Source organism: Hordeum vulgare, unplaced genomic scaffold (genome assembly GCF_904849725.1).
Source record: "Hordeum vulgare subsp. vulgare unplaced genomic scaffold, MorexV3_pseudomolecules_assembly, whole genome shotgun sequence".
Taxonomy (NCBI): domain Eukaryota; kingdom Viridiplantae; phylum Streptophyta; class Magnoliopsida; order Poales; family Poaceae; genus Hordeum; species Hordeum vulgare.
This window is the reverse complement of record NW_025422692.1, coordinates 37,746-58,352: the sequence shown is the minus strand read 5'-3', so window position 1 is coordinate 58,352 and position 20,607 is coordinate 37,746. Positions and strand designations below refer to the sequence as shown.

The window sequence follows — 20,607 nt, the reverse complement described above, 5'->3', positions numbered from 1 at the left end:
ATTTTTGTTTAGCATTCGAATCACCCATTCCTTTTTCTTTATTCAATCTGTCTTACCTTTCTTATATGTATAACCTTTCCATCTATGTATTAATAGAATCTATAGTATTCATATAGAATAGAATAAGAATAAAATAGAATAGAATAAGAATAAAAATTAAGACAATAAACTGCAGATTCTTTCTTTCTGTTCCATTCTTACGTTTCCATATTAAAGTGTTTCTTACTTAAATTTAATAATATTAATCTAATATGCCCATTGGTGTTCCAAAAGTACCTTACCGGATTCCTGGAGATGAAGAAGCGACTTGGGTTGACTTATACAATGTTATGTATCGAGAAAGGACACTTTTTTTAGGTCAAGAGATTCGTTGCGAGATCACGAATCATATTACAGGTCTCATGGTATATCTGAGTATAGAAGATGGAATTAGTGATATTTTTTTGTTTATAAACTCCCCAGGCGGTTGGCTAATCTCAGGAATGGCTATTTTTGATACGATGCAAACGGTGACACCAGATATATATACAATATGCCTCGGAATAGCCGCGTCCATGGCGTCCTTCATTCTGCTTGGAGGAGAACCCGCCAAGCGTATAGCATTCCCTCACGCGAGGATTATGCTTCACCAACCTGCTAGTGCTTATTATCGGGCAAGGACACCAGAATTTTTACTAGAAGTAGAAGAGTTACACAAAGTTCGCGAAATGATCACAAGGGTTTATGCACTAAGAACAGGCAAGCCTTTTTGGGTTGTATCCGAAGACATGGAAAGGGATGTTTTTATGTCAGCAGACGAAGCCAAAGCTTATGGGACTTGTCGATATTGTAGGGGATGAAATGATTGACAAGCACTGCGATACTGATCCAGTGTGGTTTCCGGAAATGTTTAAGGATTGGTAGTGTCCGGATTTCTTGTAAAGTTATTTCACAGCTAAATTCGTGTTTTCCTCGATTTAATAGAAAATAGAAAGACTTCATGATGAGCAATCATCAGGTTAAGATGGATCTAAACCAATCCATTTTTTTCTATATACATACAACATGCCAACGGTTTAAACAACTTATTAGAAACGCAAGACAGCCAATACGAAATGCTAGAAAAACGGCTGCGCTTAAAGGATGCCCTCAGCGTCGAGGAACATGTGCTAGGGTGTATGTGCGACTCGTTCAGATCATGACTTCAAACAAATATAAAAAAAATTTGAAGTATCCCTGATTAGTACCAATGAATAGGATATAGCTTCTCTATCCTAGATTTCTATGGTATATGGAATTTCTGGTTTCCTTTGGTGCAAATCGAATTATCTAAATTTGGAAATAAGAAGCAATTCTCCCATTGGTAGCAAATGGTTATCCATTAAGCGGAGGAAATAGTAATAAAAAGAAAAAGGCTTATGCTCTTTTATCTTATAAAGAACGGACTAACAGGGTCAGCTACTTAGCCAACTTTCATAATTAAATACCGTCACTGTATGGATAACTCTTATTGTGAAAAGAGCTATTTACTCTATAATGGATAGGTAGAGCCAAAGAATGTGAACTATACAAGTTCGTAATACTTTTTGATGAAAGAAAGGGCTCCGGTGTATAGAGAGGGCCTCACCGTTTAAAAGGGAACCATAGAAACGATGGAACCCACTATTTTTTTTAGTATTATTTAGAATGAATTTGTTATTTCGTATAGAAATAACTGAACGGAGTGGAATAAAAAATCGTGGTTGGGAAGGTTACTATAGCAAAAGCCATTGGAATTAATATTTTATATATCGGAATAATTAGTTTTGTTATTAATGAGAAAAAGGGTGGCTAAAAGAAGAGAAATCATTAGTTATTCATTAAGGTTAATTTGATTCAATGACCAGAGTTCCGCGAGGATATATAGCCCGGAGACGACGAACAAAAATGCGTTCATTTGCCTCAAACTTTAGAGGGGCTCATTTAAGACTTAATCGAATGATTACCCAACAAGTAAAAAGAGCTTTTGTTTCCTCTCATCGAGATAGAGGTAGGCAAAAGAGGGATTTTCGTCGTTTGTGGATCACTCGGATAAACGCAGCAACGCGGGTATATAAAGTATTCGATAGTTATAGTAAATTAATACACAACCTGTACAAGAAGAAATTGATTCTTAATCGTAAAATGCTTGCACAAGTAGCTGTATCAAATCCAAATAATCTTTACACGATTTCCAATAAAATAAAGATCATCAATTAAAGGTATAAATAAAGTAATATACTGGAATAATAAAAGATGAATTCCCGGAGAGGGAACTCCGGGAAGATACAATAAATTAAGATTAAGTGGTAGGAATCGACGAGCTGGATTACTTTCTTTATAATATATATAGGTCTGGCCCTTGCGAATTCGAATAAAACATCAACAATCGGAACTTAAGTTCCGGTTGTTGTTTCTTAAATTTTGGTTGTAGTTTCTTAAGTTTCGATTGGAATTGTACTTTTGCGTTAATTGAGGAATATGTCTATTTTTTCTGGGTCTAGAACCTGTAATTATTGAAATTGACTGGGCTTGAAATTGTTTTTCGTTCTCATAGTTACGAAACGGTAAAAAAGATAAAATACGAGCCTGTTTTATAGCAAGAGTAATTAATCGTTGTTGTTTCAAGGTTAATCTATTTATTCGTCTCGATAATATTTTTCCTTGTTCACTAATAAATCTATTAATTAAACTCATGTTTCTATAATCAATTCGATCTCCCGGGCCAATCCGGGGACGCCTACGAAAAGGTTGTTTAGATTTACGAAAAGGTTGTTTGAATTTACGAAAAGTTTGCTTGGATTTACGAAAGGGTTGCTTGGATTTATTAAAAGTTTGCTTGGATTTACTAAAGGGTTGCTTAGATTTAAGAAAAGGTTGTTTAGATGTATACATGATTTATTCCTTATTTAATTTAAAATTGGAAAATGCACTTCTTTATTTTATTAATTTAGGATCCAGAAGAAGTAGTTTTTCTTTGATCCATATCTTATTTGATTCATATTTATAGTATATGAATACCCTCTATACATATGAAATAATATCGACCGGAAATCAGATGAGTTGATTTGTATTTTGTATTCTATACTATGTTTTATTTATATATAAAATATGAAGTTCTTACTCTTTCTGTTGTTTGGAAAGATCGAATACACGATGTTCCTATTTCTTTATTTCGTGATGAGTCGTATGCTTGCGACAATAACGACAAAATTTTTTGAATTCTAATTGTCCGGGTGTATTGTGGCGATTCTTTTGAGTACTATATCTAGAAATCCCCGTCGATTCCTCATTGGCACCTTTTCGAACACAACTGATGCATTCCAAAATAACTCTGATTCTAACATCTTTTCCCTTGGCCATGAACCTCCTTTTCCTTTTGGATTGACTTAATTTAATTCTTCTACTTATTCTTTTATTCTTCTATTTTGAATCCGAAGAAGAAGAATAAAATTCATTAGAATAATTTTTTTTTATTCTTAAATTAAGTAATAAAAAATAGAGAAATAATTAAAGAATACAATCCTTGTCGAATTAGCAAAGATTTTGGTTCGAAATCCTTTCATTTAATTAGTCAGCCCCGCCTTTTTCTATGCTCTGATTTCTGAGGCCTGATTTAGCTTGGGTACCCCTTTAAATTGAATTTCTATTTTTAAAAATAGGGTTTACCAAATTTTTAATGACTCTGAGGTTCAACCCAATCCATCTTTTCTTTCTTTTTCCTTCCGATACTAAAAAAAGATTGAAAAGGATAAGATAAAATTTTGTCATATCACGAAGAAATCTATCCCTCCCATAGCAATAACTAGAATTAAAAAAAAGGGAATGACAAAGCATCCGGGAATAAACGATTAATTTCTATCAATAAACCTGCTAAAGCACCAAACCATAGAGTACTTAGCACGGGTGCTACAGAGAGATATGTTTTTATATCCCGCATTGAAAATCCTCCTTCCTTGTTGGAATACATATATGATCATAAACTTATGCTATATATAAACTGAACCATAATCGACGAAATTTTCCGAAATTGTCCTATCCCTAAAAAATAAAAAGATGACCCCTTCTTCCTATATATTATCAAGGAAAAGTAATCTTTCTTTTATAGGCGAAATTCTATTGGATTTTAGCTGTATATAATTCCTTAATTATATGAGACCAAAAAGAAGAAATGACACGAGGGTTCTATATATAGATAGAGAAAGAATAAGAAAATTATGATGTGGAAAAGAAGACAGGAATTGTGTACAATGGCATTGCACAACAATTTAATTTGGAAAAGGGATGTAGCGCAGCTTGGTAGCGCGTTTGTTTTGGGTACAAAATGTCACAGGTTCAAATCCTGTCATCCCTACCTATTACTTCTTTCTTCTTTATAGGCAGTAGCAACGAGATCAATTAAAGTAAAGTGGGTATAACTGGAATTTGTGGAGACTATACGTACGTGAGATACATTAGGAATAGAAAAAGATTTTCTTTTTGAATGAATGAAAGCGCTCTTAGTTCAGTTCGGTAGAACGCGGGTCTCCAAAACCCGATGTCGTAGGTTCAAATCCTACAGAGCGTGATTCCATCTATCTTATGTCGAAGCAGAGTAAAATAATTTAACAAAATTGAATTGTAACTCCAATTTGACCTCCTCCAGACCAGAGAGGAGGTCAATAAAAAAAAAAAAATGACTCAATCAAAGATCCAACTGATCCCCACGCCTGTATTGCAAATACGCAGTCACGAATAATCCCGCTAAAGTAATAGGAATTAGGCCTAAGACGATTCCAAATAGAAAAACTTCAATCATTTCGATTTGTTCGGGGGGATAAAAAAAGAGGTACGATCTATCCCTAAATAGTACTCTAAATTATCCACGAATCTCAATGACCAAGAAAAGAATTCCTAATTAGTCTGGAAAAGAGTCGTAGAATATCAGGAATCCCAAAGAAAGATTTTGCTTTTCTGAATTATTATTATTCAGTCAATTCAAATAAGACGTATCTTGTTCAAGCCAATAAATAGAGCTGGGGTTATAGTTAAAGCAGCCAGTAGAAAACCGAAATAACTAGTTAAAGTAAGCATGAAAGAGTTAAATTCCATTTATTTTTTTTTACTACACTACATATGTTGGTAAAGCATTTACCTAAGTTATGGAAAATTCATAATTCATCAGTTATTTTAGATAATACTAAAAAACAAGATAGAGTGAGATACAGAAGTGTAAAAGAAAGTGGATTCATCAGATGATACATGAGTCCCTAATTTCGAATCAAGAGATTTGTTATGGAATTTTTCAATTGAGTAAAGTAATAATATTAAGAACTAGATCATATAACCCCATTGAATGAAAAAATGAAATTGGATTTTCAGGGAAATTTCGGAATAAGAGATAAATAAACAATTGAATTTGAAAAAAAAACTTCTTTCTATTTTGGATAATTTCTTTTTCAATAGGACCCTCTTTTTGGACTGAACGATCGAATATTCCCCTATTCCTTCTTATTTTAATTTTAACTGATTGTATTCTATATGGAATAAGAGGAGAAGAAAAGCATTCCACGACCTCCCGAGGGTCTGTTAAAAAAAAAAGAAAGCTCTTCCTTGAATTTACTTTATTTTTATTCCTTTTTCGAACTCCAACCAAAGTAGATTCGAAGACGAGTCACTTCAATTATCCTTTTAAGTTCTATTCTATCTTCTGTCTTTCCCTATTTCATCTCGTAAAGTTCCACGCTCGCAGTTTGGTCAAGAAAGTTAGACCTAATCCAACAAACAAGACAAGGATTAATTACGAATTATGAAAGGATAAATTTCACATATATATACTTGTCCTTGTATTGTGTCAGTATGAGAATATCCTTCCTAAATTATTTATCCAAACCTATTGATCATTAACTTAGATTTTCCCAAGATTTTGGCTGCTATTCCGAATTACTCTATTATTCCGAAGCCAAGGAAAATAAATAGAACCTACAAAAAAGGGGTTTTCTATTGACGCCTTGAATAACATATAGCTTACCTATAGACAAAAAAAAGTAATTATGTTTCGGAACCAGGCAAAACCAGATTGCTGTGCCATAGGAAGGATAGCTATACTAATTCGGTATACTCAAAATACACCTTTGGTACAAAATTGACAATCTCACAAGGATGAAATATCAGTAATTTTCTATTTACTGGTTGATCCCATCTTTTACGGAATCAATTCCTTTTTTGAATGTACAAAAATTTTGGGAGTTCAGCATGTCTGGAAGCACGGGAGAACGTTCTTTTGCTGATATTATTACCAGTATTCGATACTGGGTTATTCATAGCATTACTATACCTTCCCTATTCATTGCGGGTTGGTTATTTGTCAGTACGGGTTTAGCTTATGACGTGTTTGGAAGTCCTAGGCCAAACGAATATTTCACGGAAAGCCGACAAGGAATTCCGTTAATAACCGACCGTTTTGATTCTTTAGAACAACTCGATGAATTTAGTAGATCCTTTTAGGAGGCCCTCAATGACCATAGATCGAACCTATCCTATTTTTACAGTGCGATGGCTGGCTATTCACGGACTAGCTGTACCTACTGTTTTTTTCTTGGGATCAATATCAGCAATGCAGTTCATCCAACGATAAACCAAATTCCAACTATAGAACTATGACACAATCAAACCCGAATGAACAAAATGTTGAATTGAATCGTACCAGTCTATACTGGGGTTTATTACTCATTTTTGTACTTGCTGTTTTATTTTCCAATTACTTCTTCAATTGAGAGAAAGAAAGAGACTAATAAGAATTCTCTTATCCCATTTGGAAAGATACCATCCTTATAACTACCCATGACTGTTTTTGTCTCTAGCATGACCAATTGATAAAATGTGGAGGAAAGTAGGGGAAATGGCCGATACTACTGGAAGAATTCCTCTTTGGCTGATAGGTACTGTAGCTGGTATTCCTGTGATTGGTTTAGTAGGTGTTTTCTTTTATGGTTCATATTCTGGATTGGGTTCATCTCTATAGTAATCGGAGGGACCAGATTGTAAACATGAAAAAGTAGGAGCTTAGCGGGTCCTTACCCCCTTTATCTGATTAGAGCGGAAAGGACCCGCGGAATTTTTACTCTTATAACGCGAATTGAATCTATTCGATTCACTCTTATGAAGCAACAAGAAAAAGAGATCACTCGAGGATCCAATATCTTATTCCACAAAGGAAGTATCCTGAAAATCCTTGATTTAGTTTCGAGTAATAAACTAATAAAACCTTAATCAAAACTATTCAACTAGCCTAAAAATAAAAAAAAAACCTTCAATGGAAGAGTTTACTTTTTTTTGCAAAATTTCTGTAAGTTTGAAGTTAAACTTAATTAAACAAGCCAAGCAATTCTATTTGCTTACAATCACAAGAAATTTGTCCCCCGCCATATTTTCTTCCCCTCTGTTTGTCCACTACCTCGGCTAAACCTAAGCAAAAGAAAAAGAGGCCCAAGAGACAGACCCGAATAAAGAAGAAATAGTAAAGTAATCTTTGACGAATTAGGAAGAAAAAGGATTCTTATTTTGATACAAGAAGAATCGGCACAAGAAAAAGCCTTTTTCTTGTGCCGAATAGACGATTAAGAAGACCTGCAATCCCTCGAAAGAAATTTAAATTTTATTGTTCTCGCCTTTGCCTTGGATTCTCTTCTTTTGCATGAGATATAAATAAGGAATTCCAGACATCTCGTAAACAAAAAAAAGTCTAAACAAAAAAAGGATTTCCAAAAAAGATCATAGATAATTCTAGCAATTGCCAATAAATCGAGGCTTTTTACCAACTTGATGGTAAGAAATTCCGGGACCTAGAAATTCATTTCGTACAATTGAACCTTTTCAAACTGTTTCTTTTTGAGAACCAAAAAAACTTGTGCCAAAATAACGGATGCGAAGAAGAACAAAAGGCCTTGGACACGTAATGGATCCTGAAGCACGATTTCTGCGTCCCCCTGACCAAAACCTCCCACATTAGGATTGCTTGTTAATGGTTGATCAATCTTGATGGATTCCCCCTCTGAAACAAGAAGTTCTGGTCCGGGAGGTATAATATCAATCACTTGGCGTCCATCTGATGCATCAACTATGGATATTTCATACCCCCCTTTTTCTTTACGTAGTATTTTTCTTACTATACCTGTTGACGTAGCATTATAGACTGTATTGTTACTCTTGCTACCATCAGGATAGATCTGTCCTCTTCCTCGGTTTCCCCCTACATATATAGGATATTTTAAGAAATGAGCATCTTTCTTCGTAGCAGGATCAGGGGAAAGAATGGGAAAGACAATTTCACTATATTTCTTACCGGGAACAGGGCCTATCACAAGAATATTTTTTTTATCGGGACGATAACTCTGAAAAGCAAGATTTCCTATCTTTTCTTTTAACTCAGGGGAAATACGGTCGGGCGGCGCTAATTCAAATCCCTCGGGCAAAATAAGAACAGCACCTACATTCAACCCTCCCTTTTTTCCATTAGCAAGAACTTGTTTCAATTGCATATCATAAGGAATTCGAAGAACTGCTTCAAATACAGTATCGGGAAGCACAGCTTGGGGAACTTCAATATCGACGGGCTTGCTAGCTAAATGGCAATTGGCACATACAATTCGCCCAGTTGCTTCTCGTGGGTTTTCATAACCCTGCTGCGCAAAAATGGGATATGCATTTGAAATAGATGTCCGAGTTATTACGTATATCATGATCGATACAGAAATCGATCGAGTTATCTGTTCCTTTACCCAAGAAAAAGTATTTCTATTTTCCATGTCCAATCACAGATCCCAGAATTTCTACAATAAATTAGATAGGTAGCTAAGCTAATCTAGTTCCCTATACACGAATTTGTTGGCATTCTACTGCAACAGTTGTACTGCAATGATGAATACCTTAAAGCAGGTATAAATAGAAAGAATTTTGGTAAAATGGAAAAGGGCTTTCTTTCTAAAGAAAGATGCTAATTTGATTAATATTAATATCGGGAGATCAAATGAATTTATGCTTCACTAATTGAATGATAAATGACTACAAGCGAAGGAGATAGACGGTTTAAACAAAAAAAGACCCAAAATTTCAAACATGTATCTAGAATTACTGGAAAACTACAAACAAAAATAGTGAAAATAAGCTCATTAGGAGCCCATCCAAAATCGTTATAGACCCAACGAATTACTAGTTCCCAACCACGGGTGGAGTGAAATCCAACAAAAAAATCAGTAACTAAAAGAATAAAAAAAGCTTTTATTGAGTCATTTAAATTATAGAAGAATTCCTGAACCCAAGAATTCAAAATGACAAGTTCCTCTTTACCCAGAAAAAAAGAACCACTTAGAATAGCCAAACAGATTATATTTGTCGAGAAATGCAAAATGATATGGAGATGATCCTCATTATTTATTTTGACCCATTGTATTATTTCCTTGTGTATTCCTGTAGGAGGTTTTTGTACATGTGTCTTTAGTTTCCCTTTTATCATCTCGTCCAAGAGAGAAAGTTCTTCTAATTCTATGAATCTTTCTAGAATCCTTTTCTCTTGAATATCAGTTAAGAGAGTTTCGGATTGCCTGGTATTCCACCAATTCTTAATCCAAAGTTCCAGACATTTGTTAAATGAGGAAGAGACCCCCCAAGGCAAAAGTACGATAAATACAAGATATAGTAAAGAAGGCAATGCTTTCTTTTTTTTCATTTTTGATCTGTAAATGGAGTTGTTAATGAATATGCTTCATTCGCTGACTCTATTCCATTCCCTGACTCTATATGATGATATTTCTATTTCATGATATTTCTATTTCTTTGAAGCAAAAACTCTATAGGTTTGATACCCTGTATCTATTCTTCTTTTTTGTATATTAGTGGAATTTCAGTGCATTGGGTTCTTTCTTAGATCTAGATGGAATGAAATAGTGAAATAGAATAAAAAAAGCCCTTTCGGGTGAAAATGGAAGAGAAGAATAGTATGCAATATATCTAACTTCGACAAAAAAAATTTAAAATAATTTTATCTTATCCTCGTTTGTTCCTTCCTTTAGATAAATACTTAAAAATCCCCTTACAATAACAAATCCAATTTCGAAGGGACTTCCTCCCCATGTTGAGAAAACTTTTCTTCTTCCAATTTATCTTTTCTTCATTCAATTCAGTTCAAAAAAGATACCTCAAAATACTTCAATTGGTACGCGCAAGAAATAGGCCAATTCGGCAGCTTTTTGTTCAATTTCTCGTGGAGTAAAAAACTTATCATCAGTACGAGTCAAGGGAATGATCCCCTGGCCCCGGATTTCCATATAAAGAATACGACGAGGATAAAGACCCTCTTTAACCTGAATTCTAATTGATTGGATATCCCGCATAAGGAATCGAAGGAAGACGCGACGTTTTATTCCAGGGAATCCCCAACGAAAAATGCAAACTATTCCCTCTTTTCTATCGAATCGGTCATAACCACTACCTACATTCCACAAAATAGTACACCACAGGTAGGAGCTAATGAATAGGCCTGCGATTCCGTAGAAAGACATCACGACCCCCTGCGGAAAAAAAAGAATTTCTTGAGATGGAAGTATAGATATAATATTCTTACCAAGATAACTGGAAGTCCCAACCAATAAGAATCCTAGTGAACCTAGAAAAAGAATACAGGCCCAGAAAAAATTACTCCTTTTTCGAGAACCTTTTAGAAGTTCTACCCATATGTGTTCTGATCGCCAATTCATATTAGATATACTAAATCCAGCAGCGGTCGATTGAAATTGAGAGAATAAGCTAAATAATTTTGCCTTTACTTTTTTTGATTCTGAAATCGCCTTCAGCAACTAGTACTCCTGTGAAATAATAGGTTAGATACATTGACTTTCTATTCAAAAAATATTCGTTGATTCAATTAAAATAAATAAAAAAAAACTCGCTATACCAAGCTCTGCATATTCATGCATTTATGCTCGTAGCCTATATCTGCATCCATAGCCGTTTTTCATTTGTGTGTAGAAAGTGTGTGTAGAAAAAGTCACATACCCTACCATATTATATTACTTACACTAAAAAATACTAGACAATCTTTTTTTTTTGCACATAAAGAAATAAAGAAGTCATTGCAATTGCCGGAAATACTAAGCCTACTAAAGGCACGAAAATAGAAGGTAAGTTTAAATCCGTCATGGAATAGGTGTCTCAATTCAAATTTACTATTTCTATCTAGTCGAAAAATATCTTAAGATTCTTATGATATAATTAAGTATATCTATTATAAGGAATATTGACTATTGTATTTTTTTAGTTTGCAAAATATTCTGTAAAAAAAATGATAAGGATAATAAGAAAATTCCAAAAAAGGAGAACTAATTAAAAAGATTTTTTTTATTTTCCCATCCTCATGGCCTTTCTATCTTTCTAATCTAATTTGAAATTGGATTCAAAAGAAAGCGACTAGAATTTACTTCCTGCATACATACTTCTCTAGAAGCGCATACAATAATGCGTGGTAAAGGCAGAAAAATAGTATATTCAATCAAAATCAAAGGGCAAATTATCTTACCTACTATAGATCCCCTACTACCCTCTTAAGATCCCCTACTACCCTCTTAAGATCCCCCCTACTACCCTCTTAGACTTTTAAAGGCGATATACCACCCAAAGAAAGGGTATGAAAATGCCGGGTGGTGTTAGCTTTTCGACGAAGACCCGTCCTGTGCCGCGAAGTCCTGTTAGTAAGACCCCGCGCAATAATGGATTATAGAAGAATAGTATTCAAAATACTGCTCTGGACGCATATAGTAGCATTGCGATTCCTAATCTTTTTTATTTATGAATATGAACAGAAAAAATTCATTGTATCGTTGGGTCGGAGCGGAGGTTTGGTCCAGAAAAATTAGGAACAAAACGTCTACTCTACCACACTGAAGTCTATAGCGCTGTATTTCCACGAAAGTATAATTCTTACCATCAGGATACGCTCCTTTCAACGTCTCTCCGATGGGTCCAGGTTCTATGTCCAATCCCAAATCAAGGATTTCTCGCTCTTGATCGGAGTCATAAACTAAAACTACCTTTTTATCCTTTTTATTAAGGTTATAGAAAACTTCCTTATCTAGTTCTAGCATGTTGACTCACGATTACGCCTGTTAAAAGTTTCAAACGTCCTCTTTTTTGAAATTGAAAGAGAGTCTTATAAAAAGGTCTAACTTCCAAACTATGTCTTTTTTCATTCATTCTCCTTTAGTTTTTTTCTCTATCTAGAAGTGGAATAGAATAACCCGGTTGAAGGGTAATGATCATACGTCTGTAATGCATTGTACGGCCCAGAATAGGTCCTATTCTTCTACCTTTTCCAGGTAGTCGATGGCTATTCACAGCTACCACCTTAATCCAAAGAAGAGTTTGAACCAATGCTTTATTTCTGTCTTAGTGAATCCCGATTCGACATTAAAAGTATATTGATTCTTTCCCAATAAACGAAGACTTTTTTCTGTAAATACTGCGTATTTGATTCCATTATCATATGATACTACTATATTTTATTATTTTCTTTTTATTTCTTTATTGTATTATACCTTAATATATATATATATTCTAGATATATAGAATAGACGAATCTCGATTTGTCAAGTCTCATGATCATATCATGATCTATTTTTATTCGGCTCAATCTTTTTTATAAAAAAAAAGATTGAGCCGAGTTTAATTGCAATCAATTAGAAGAATAAAGAAGAATTACTGCATTTCATAACTTATTTTTTTCTCTTTTTATTTCGTTTATTTTTTTTTAGACCTTCTTATCGATAGTATCTACCGGCTCGAACTCGAATTTGATCGCCTTCCATACTTCACAAGCTGCGGCTAGTTCAGGACTCCATTTGCAAGCTGCTCGGATAATTTCATTACCTTCGCGAGCAAGATCACGCCCTTCGTTACGAGCTTGTACACAAGCTTCTAAAGCCACTCGATTAGCTGCTGCACCAGGTGCATTCCCCCAAGGATGTCCTAAAGTTCCTCCACCAAATTGTAATACAGAATCGTCCCCAAAGATTTCGGTCAGAGCTGGCATATGCCAAACATGAATACCACCTGAAGCTACCGGTATAACACCTGGCATGGATACCCAGTCCTGAGTGAAAAAGATACCGCGAGCACGATCTTTTTCAATAAAATCATCGCGCAATAAATCAACAAAACCTAAAGTCATTTCGCGTTCCCCTTCTAACTTACCTACTACTGTACCGGAGTGGATATGATCTCCCCCAGACATACGCAATGCTTTAGCTAATACACGGAAATGCATACCATGATTTTTCTGTCTATCAATAACTGCATGCATTGCACGGTGAATGTGAAGAAGTAAGCCATTGTCGCGGCAATAGTGAGCCAAAGTAGTATTTGCGGTGAATCCCCCGGTTAAGTAGTCATGCATTACAATAGGAACCCCTAATTCTCTCGCAAATACAGCTCTCTTAATCATTTCTTCACATGTACCCGCAGTCGCATTCAAGTAATGCCCCTTGATTTCACCGGTTTCGGCCTGTGATTTATAAATAGCTTCGGCACAAAAGACAAAACGGTCTCTCCAGCGCATAAATGGTTGTGAGTTTACGTTTTCATCATCTTTGGTAAAATCAAGTCCACCACGTAGACACTCATAACACGCTCTACCATAATTTTTTGCGGATAATCCCAATTTTGGTTTAATAGTACATCCCAATAAAGGACGGCCATACTTGTTCAACTTATCTCTTTCAACTTGGATACCATGAGGCGGGCCTTGGAAAGTTTTTGAATAAGTAGGGGGAATTCGTAGATCCTCCAAACGTAGAGCACGTAGGGCTTTGAACCCAAATACGTTACCCACAATGGAAGTAAACATGTTAGTAACGGAACCCTCCTCAAATAGGTCTAATGGATAAGCTACATAACAGATCCATTGGCTGTCTTCCCCAGCAACAGGCTCGATGTGATAGCATCGTCCTTTGTAACGATCAAGACTGGTAAGTCCATCAGTCCAAACAGTTGTCCATGTACCAGTAGAAGATTCGGCAGCTACTGCAGCCCCTGCTTCTTCGGGCGGAACCCCAGGCTGAGGACTTACTCGGAATGCTGCCAAGATATCAGTATCCTTAGTTTCATACTCTGGGGTGTAGTAAGTCAATTTATAATCTTTAACACCAGCTTGAAATCCAACACCTGCTTTAGTTTCTGTTTGTGGTGACATAAGTCCCTCCCTACAACTCTTGAATTAAGAATTCTCACAATAACAGGGTCTACTCGATGTTAATTAGGCGTAAATGAAACTTTAGCAAAAATCTCGTAAAACAAAAAGGATATTCAATTAATATAATATCAACTCATTAAAGAAAATTGAGGGCATGCTTAGGTTAATGAATATGTTTCATTCATATATAATGCGTACACCCTGTGTATGTTCTATCCTATAGGAATTCCACTATAGGAATTCGATAGGAATTGAGTTGTTGTTATGGTAAGTTAACACGGTTCGTTATTAAACCATGGATTTGATTTACCAAATCCATCATTATTGTATACTCTTTGATAGGTATAGCGCAACCCAAATTAATCCCTAATCCTTATTTTACAAGTTCTTAATAGGTCTCTTTTCTTATTTGGAATGCAAATACCTAACTAAATACTAATAAAATTCTTTGTTGACAGCAATCTATGCTTCACAGTAGTATATATTTTGTATATCGAAGTCCTAGATAGGAAAGTAGAGTAGGCACAGATCCTCCACAAAAGGCAAAATGTATATGAAAAAAAGATTGATTGAACTTTCCAACGGACTCATTCCATGAGTAAACGATTGAATGGGATTCGCTTGGGCAACGAAATCAAGTCCTGGTCCCCTTTTCTCTCTTATTGAATTAACTAATTCATTTCCTTTTTACTTTTGGATTTTTTTTGATTTGATTTGGCATTATTCAACAATAAAAAAAGAAAAATTTCGACAAATTCCTTTTTTTTAATTATGTGATAATTATGAGAACCAATCCTACTACTTCTCGTCCCGGGGTTTCCACAAGTGAAGAAAAAAGTACAGGTCGTATCGATCAAATTATTGGACCCGTGCTGGATGTCACTTTTCCCCCGGGCAAGTTACCTTATATTTATAACGCTTTAGTAGTCCAGAGTAGAGACACTGCCGATAAGCAAATTAATGTGACTTGTGAGGTACAACAATTATTAGGAAATAATCGAGTTAGAGCTGTAGCTATGAGTGCTACGGACGGGTTGATGAGAGGAATGGAAGTGATTGACACGGGAGCTCCTCTCAGTGTTCCGGTCGGTGGAGCTACTCTCGGACGAATTTTCAACGTTCTTGGGGAGCCTGTTGACAATTTGGGTCCTGTAGATAGTAGTGCAACGTTCCCTATTCATAGATCTGCGCCTGCCTTTATCGAGTTAGATACGAAATTATCCATCTTTGAAACAGGTATTAAGGTCGTCGATCTTTTAGCTCCTTATCGACGTGGAGGAAAAATAGGACTATTTGGGGGGGCTGGAGTAGGTAAAACAGTACTGATCATGGAATTAATCAATAACATTGCTAAAGCTCATGGGGGCGTATCCGTATTCGGTGGAGTAGGGGAACGGACTCGTGAAGGAAATGATCTTTATATGGAAATGAAGGAATCCGGAGTAATTAATGAAAAAAATATTGAAGAATCAAAGGTAGCTCTAGTCTATGGCCAAATGAATGAACCACCGGGAGCTCGTATGAGAGTTGGTTTAACTGCCCTAACTATGGCAGAATATTTCCGAGATGTTAATAAGCAAGACGTGCTTTTATTTATCGATAATATCTTTCGTTTTGTTCAAGCAGGATCAGAGGTATCCGCTTTATTAGGGAGAATGCCCTCCGCAGTGGGTTATCAACCTACTCTTAGTACAGAAATGGGTTCTTTGCAAGAAAGAATTGCTTCTACTAAAAAGGGATCTATAACTTCGATTCAAGCAGTTTATGTACCTGCGGACGATTTGACCGACCCTGCCCCTGCCACAACATTTGCACATTTGGATGCTACTACCGTACTTTCCAGAGGATTAGCTTCCAAGGGTATTTATCCAGCAGTAGATCCTTTAGATTCAACATCAACTATGTTACAGCCTCGGATCGTTGGCAACGAACATTATGAAACTGCGCAAAGAGTTAAGGAAACTTTACAACGTTACAAAGAACTTCAGGACATTATCGCAATTCTTGGCTTGGATGAATTATCGGAAGAGGATCGTTTAACTGTAGCAAGAGCAAGAAAAATTGAGCGTTTCTTATCACAACCGTTCTTTGTGGCAGAAGTTTTTACTGGTTCTCCAGGAAAGTATGTTGCTCTTGCGGAAACTATTAGGGGATTTCAACTAATCCTTTCCGGAGAATTAGACGGCCTACCTGAACAGGCTTTTTATTTGGTGGGTAACATCGATGAAGCTAGCACGAAAGCTATAACCTTAGAAGAGGAGAACAAATCGCAGAAATGAAATTAAATCTTTATGTACTGACTCCTAAGCGAATTATTTGGGATTGTGAAGTGAAAGAAATCATTTTATCCACGAATAGTGGCCAAATTGGCGTATTACCAAACCACGCCCCTATTAACACAGCAGTAGATATGGGTCCTTTGAGAATACGCCTCCTCAACGACCAATGGTTAACGGCGGTTCTGTGGAGCGGTTTTGCGAGAATAGTTAATAATGAGATCATCATTTTAGGAAATGATGCGGAACTGGGTAGTGATATTGATCCGGAAGAAGCTCAAAAGGCACTTGAAATAGCCGAAGCTAACTTGAGTAAAGCTGAGGGTACGAAAGATTTGGTTGAAGCGAAGCTCGCTCTCAGACGAGCTAGGATACGAATCGAGGCTGTCAATTGGATTCCCCCATCCAATTGAAGACAATCCAGTGGTTTATAGTTGATACAAAGAAAAAGGGAAGAGGGGTAGAAAAAGTTATTAGATAGCGAAGCGAAGTAAGTCCAATGCTATCTAGTAATTTTTCTACCTACTTACCTACTATTGGATTTGAACCAATGACTCCCGCCGTATGAAAGCAATACTCTAACCACTGAGTTAAGTAGGCAATTTATCACCACAAAGGAAGACCCATTACTTCGATCGATTATATATTGAATCCCTTTTCTAAGCAATACCGCTCTGTTATTGGTCTGTTATATACTAAATACTAAACTAAATACTAAACAGATACAGATCAAAGGGATATCCTCTGGCATTAGAAAATATTCATCTTGACAAGAAATTCTCTATATGTTAAGATATCTCTGATAAGGGCTATAGCTCAGTTCGGTAGAGCAACTCGTTTACACGTGCGCCAATGCTTTTCAAAGGAGCTTATTATGCAATGAACATAATCGATCTTATTGCAAAATCAATGTCTTACTTCATAGATTCGAGAGAATAGGAGAACAGTAGCCTGACAAACAGTCGGTTCAGTCCGATTCAGGTGCCAATTCAGGTGCCTAATCAAATAGAACCCTTATGGATTTGCTAGTTGATAAGGTAAATATCCAGCCCACTAAATGCTAGGCGTAATGAGGATAAGGGCCTCCAAAAAACTTCTTTTCGTTCTATGAACTTTAAGGTGTATGAAGTCTCATAGTTAACTCTTGCAGTGGAACGATAGAGACTCCATTTCACTTAGGTTGATTTAATTTAGACCAGAGGCAGACCTAAGTCAAGGTAATCCTCCTTTGAAACACTTTGGTATTGCTCCTAGATAGATCATAATACAAAAAATCAATCAGAGCACAGGGAGCCATCTCATTATCTTTCCGTAAAGAAAAACTATGGTGGACTAACTGATCTTTAAATCAGTTTATGAAAGAGCCCAATGCAAAAAAATGCATGTTGGGTCTTTGAAACAGTTCAAATCATTTCGATAATAATCCGTTTGATCTGTTTTACCGAGAAGGTCTACGGTTCGAATCCGTATAGCCCTAATATGCCCTTTTTTCTATTTTAGGATCTCTATCCTATGTTTTCTTTAGTTTAGTATAGTTTTCATTTTCGCATTAGTATTTGTTTATAGACTGGATAGGCGCCTGCGACATAGAATAGAGATAAAAGCATTACCAAAGGCTCATTCATCGAAAATCAAAATCATACAGACAGGAAAAGAAAAACGAAAAATAGAAAAAATAAAGTAAAGAGTAAATAAGAAAACAGAATATTCTGTCTCATAGTTCTGAAATAGAGTTCTTTATTTTTATTTTTATAGTATTACTTCTCATTATACTGCATAGATTAGTCCTACTATCTTAATTAGGTTCTAATTATTCTAATTAGTAGTATTCTCATTTTTATTTAATAGTCTCTTATTATTATTAAATAGTAAATAAAGGATAGAGCTATTCTTTTTTTATAGAGATTCTAGAGAAAGCGAGACAAAGTGAAACGATAAAGTTTTCTTTATATAAGAATTAGATCTACATACACCATATCTAAATAGAATGGAAATCCAAAAGAAAGGGAGTTGGGATTCCATTGGATGAATCTTTAAAGAAGATGCAGCACAGAGGAAACAAAGGCTAAACTAAGCGCTTTTGTTTGAACAAAAAAGATTCTTGTTTCACCGAGGAAAAGAGAGAAGTTCTGGATAAATTGACAATGCTGAATTGAATTGACTAATTTAAGTTCCGCCTATTCCACATTAATGGGAGTACATTATGTTTCTGCTTCACGAATATGATATTTTTTGGACATTTCTAATAATAGCAAGCCTTATTCCTATTTTGGCATTTTCGATTTCAGGGCTTTTAGCCCCGGTTAGTGAAGGACCAGAGAAGCTTTCTAGTTATGAATCGGGTATAGAACCCATGGGAGGGGCTTGGGTACAATTCCGAATACGCTATTATATGTTTGCGCTCGTTTTTGTTGTTTTTGATGTGGAAACCGTCTTTCTATACCCTTGGGCAATGAGTTTCGACGTATTGGGTGTATCCGTTTTTATCGAAGCTTTGATTTTCGTGCTTATCTTAGTTGTCGGTTTAGTTTATGCATGGCGAAAAGGAGCCTTGGAATGGTCTTAACTGAATATTTAGACAAAAAAAAAGAAGGAAAAGATTCTATTGAGACAGTTATGAATTTGATTGAGTTTCCCTTACTTGACCAAACAAGTTCCAATTCTGTTATTTCAACTACACTAAATGATCTTTCGAATTGGTCAAGACTCTCCAGTTTATGGCCCCTTCTATACGGTACCAGTTGTTGTTTCATTGAATTTGCTTCATTAATAGGTTCACGATTCGATTTTGATCGTTATGGATTGGTACCAAGATCAAGTCCTAGGCAAGCAGACCTAATTTTAACAGCCGGTACGGTAACAATGAAAATGGCTCCGTCTTTAGTGAGATTATACGAGCAAATGCCTGAACCAAAATACGTCATTGCTATGGGAGCCTGTACTATTACAGGGGGAATGTTCAGTACGGATTCCTATAGTACTGTTCGGGGAGTTGATAAGTTAATTCCTGTGGATGTCTACTTGCCGGGCTGCCCTCCTAAACCGGAGGCAGTTATAGATGCCCTAACAAAACTTCGTAAGAAGATATCGCGAGAAATAGTTGAGGATCGAACTCTATCTCAAAATAAAAAAAGATGTTTTACTACCAGTCACAAGCTTTATGTTAGGCGCAGTACTCATACAGGAACTTATGAGCAAGAATTGCTCTATCAATCACCATCGACATTAGATATATCTTCTGAAACTTTTTTAAAATCCAAAAGTCCAGTACCTTCCTACAAATTAGTGAATTAGGAGGGGGGGGCTCTTTTGTGTAGAAAAAGAAAAAGCAGAGCAATCTTTCAAACTTGCATCCGAAATGGGAAATATTTATACAAAGAGGGAGAGATGAAGACAATGCAGCAGGGTTGGTTATCTAATTGGCTAGTCAAACATGAGGTGGTTCATAGATCTTTGGGCTTTGATCACCGAGGAATAGAGACTTTACAAATAAAAGCAGGGGATTGGGATTCCATTGCTGTCATTTTATATGTATATGGTTATAATTATTTACGCTCCCAATGTGCTTATGATGTAGCACCCGGTGGATCTTTAGCTAGCGTGTATCATCTTACAAGAATACAATACGGTATAGATAATCCAGAAGAAGTCTGCATAAAAGTCTTTGCCCAAAAGGATAATCCTAGAATTCCGTCTGTCTTCTGGATTTGGAGAAGTGCCGATTTTCAAGAACGCGAATCTTATGATATGGTGGGAATCTCTTATGATAATCATCCGCGCCTTAAACGTATCCTAATGCCTGAAAGTTGGATAGGCTGGCCCTTACGTAAGGACTATATAACCCCCAATTTTTATGAAATACAAGATGCTCATTGAATGATAAGAAATTCGTGCTCACTTATACAACACAACTCCAGATTTTATTCAAGTCAAGGAATATTTTTAGGTTCTTTTCCTAGATGAAACGGAATACCTATTTATAATTAATTCCTATTATACAAAAGCATTCCAGATAGACTGAGCCAAAAAAGGGTTTCATTTGGATTCCCCTATTTTGAAAATCACATATTAATTTCCTTCATATGAACAGAAAAATAGGATGACTCAAAGAAGTTC

At 35.8% G+C, this 20,607-nt stretch overlaps 1 protein-coding gene and 2 non-coding genes across 3 annotated transcripts; all 3 read left to right on the top strand.

Annotated features, from left to right (window-relative positions):
* Positions 1–4,277: 4,277 nt before the first annotated feature.
* On the top strand, positions 4,278–4,351 carry TRNAP-UGG. The gene has a single exon. It is a non-coding gene; the product is annotated as a tRNA-Pro (tRNA).
* A 139-nt stretch (positions 4,352–4,490) lies between these two features.
* TRNAW-CCA lies at positions 4,491–4,564 on the top strand. The gene has a single exon. It is a non-coding gene; the product is annotated as a tRNA-Trp (tRNA).
* A 10,052-nt stretch (positions 4,565–14,616) lies between these two features.
* LOC123422795 (ATP synthase subunit beta, chloroplastic) lies at positions 14,617–17,933 on the top strand. The gene has a single exon (XM_045107735.1). It carries the CDS (start codon positions 14,998–15,000, stop codon positions 16,492–16,494), a length of 1,497 nt encoding a protein of 498 aa, XP_044963670.1. The 5' UTR covers positions 14,617–14,997; the 3' UTR covers positions 16,495–17,933.
* The last annotated feature ends 2,674 nt before the right edge of the window (positions 17,934–20,607 follow it).

Coding starts and splice junctions, on each gene's coding strand:
- LOC123422795 (XM_045107735.1), top strand. CDS start 14,998: ATGAGAACCAATCCTACTACTTCTCGTCCCGGGGTTTCCACAAGTGAA.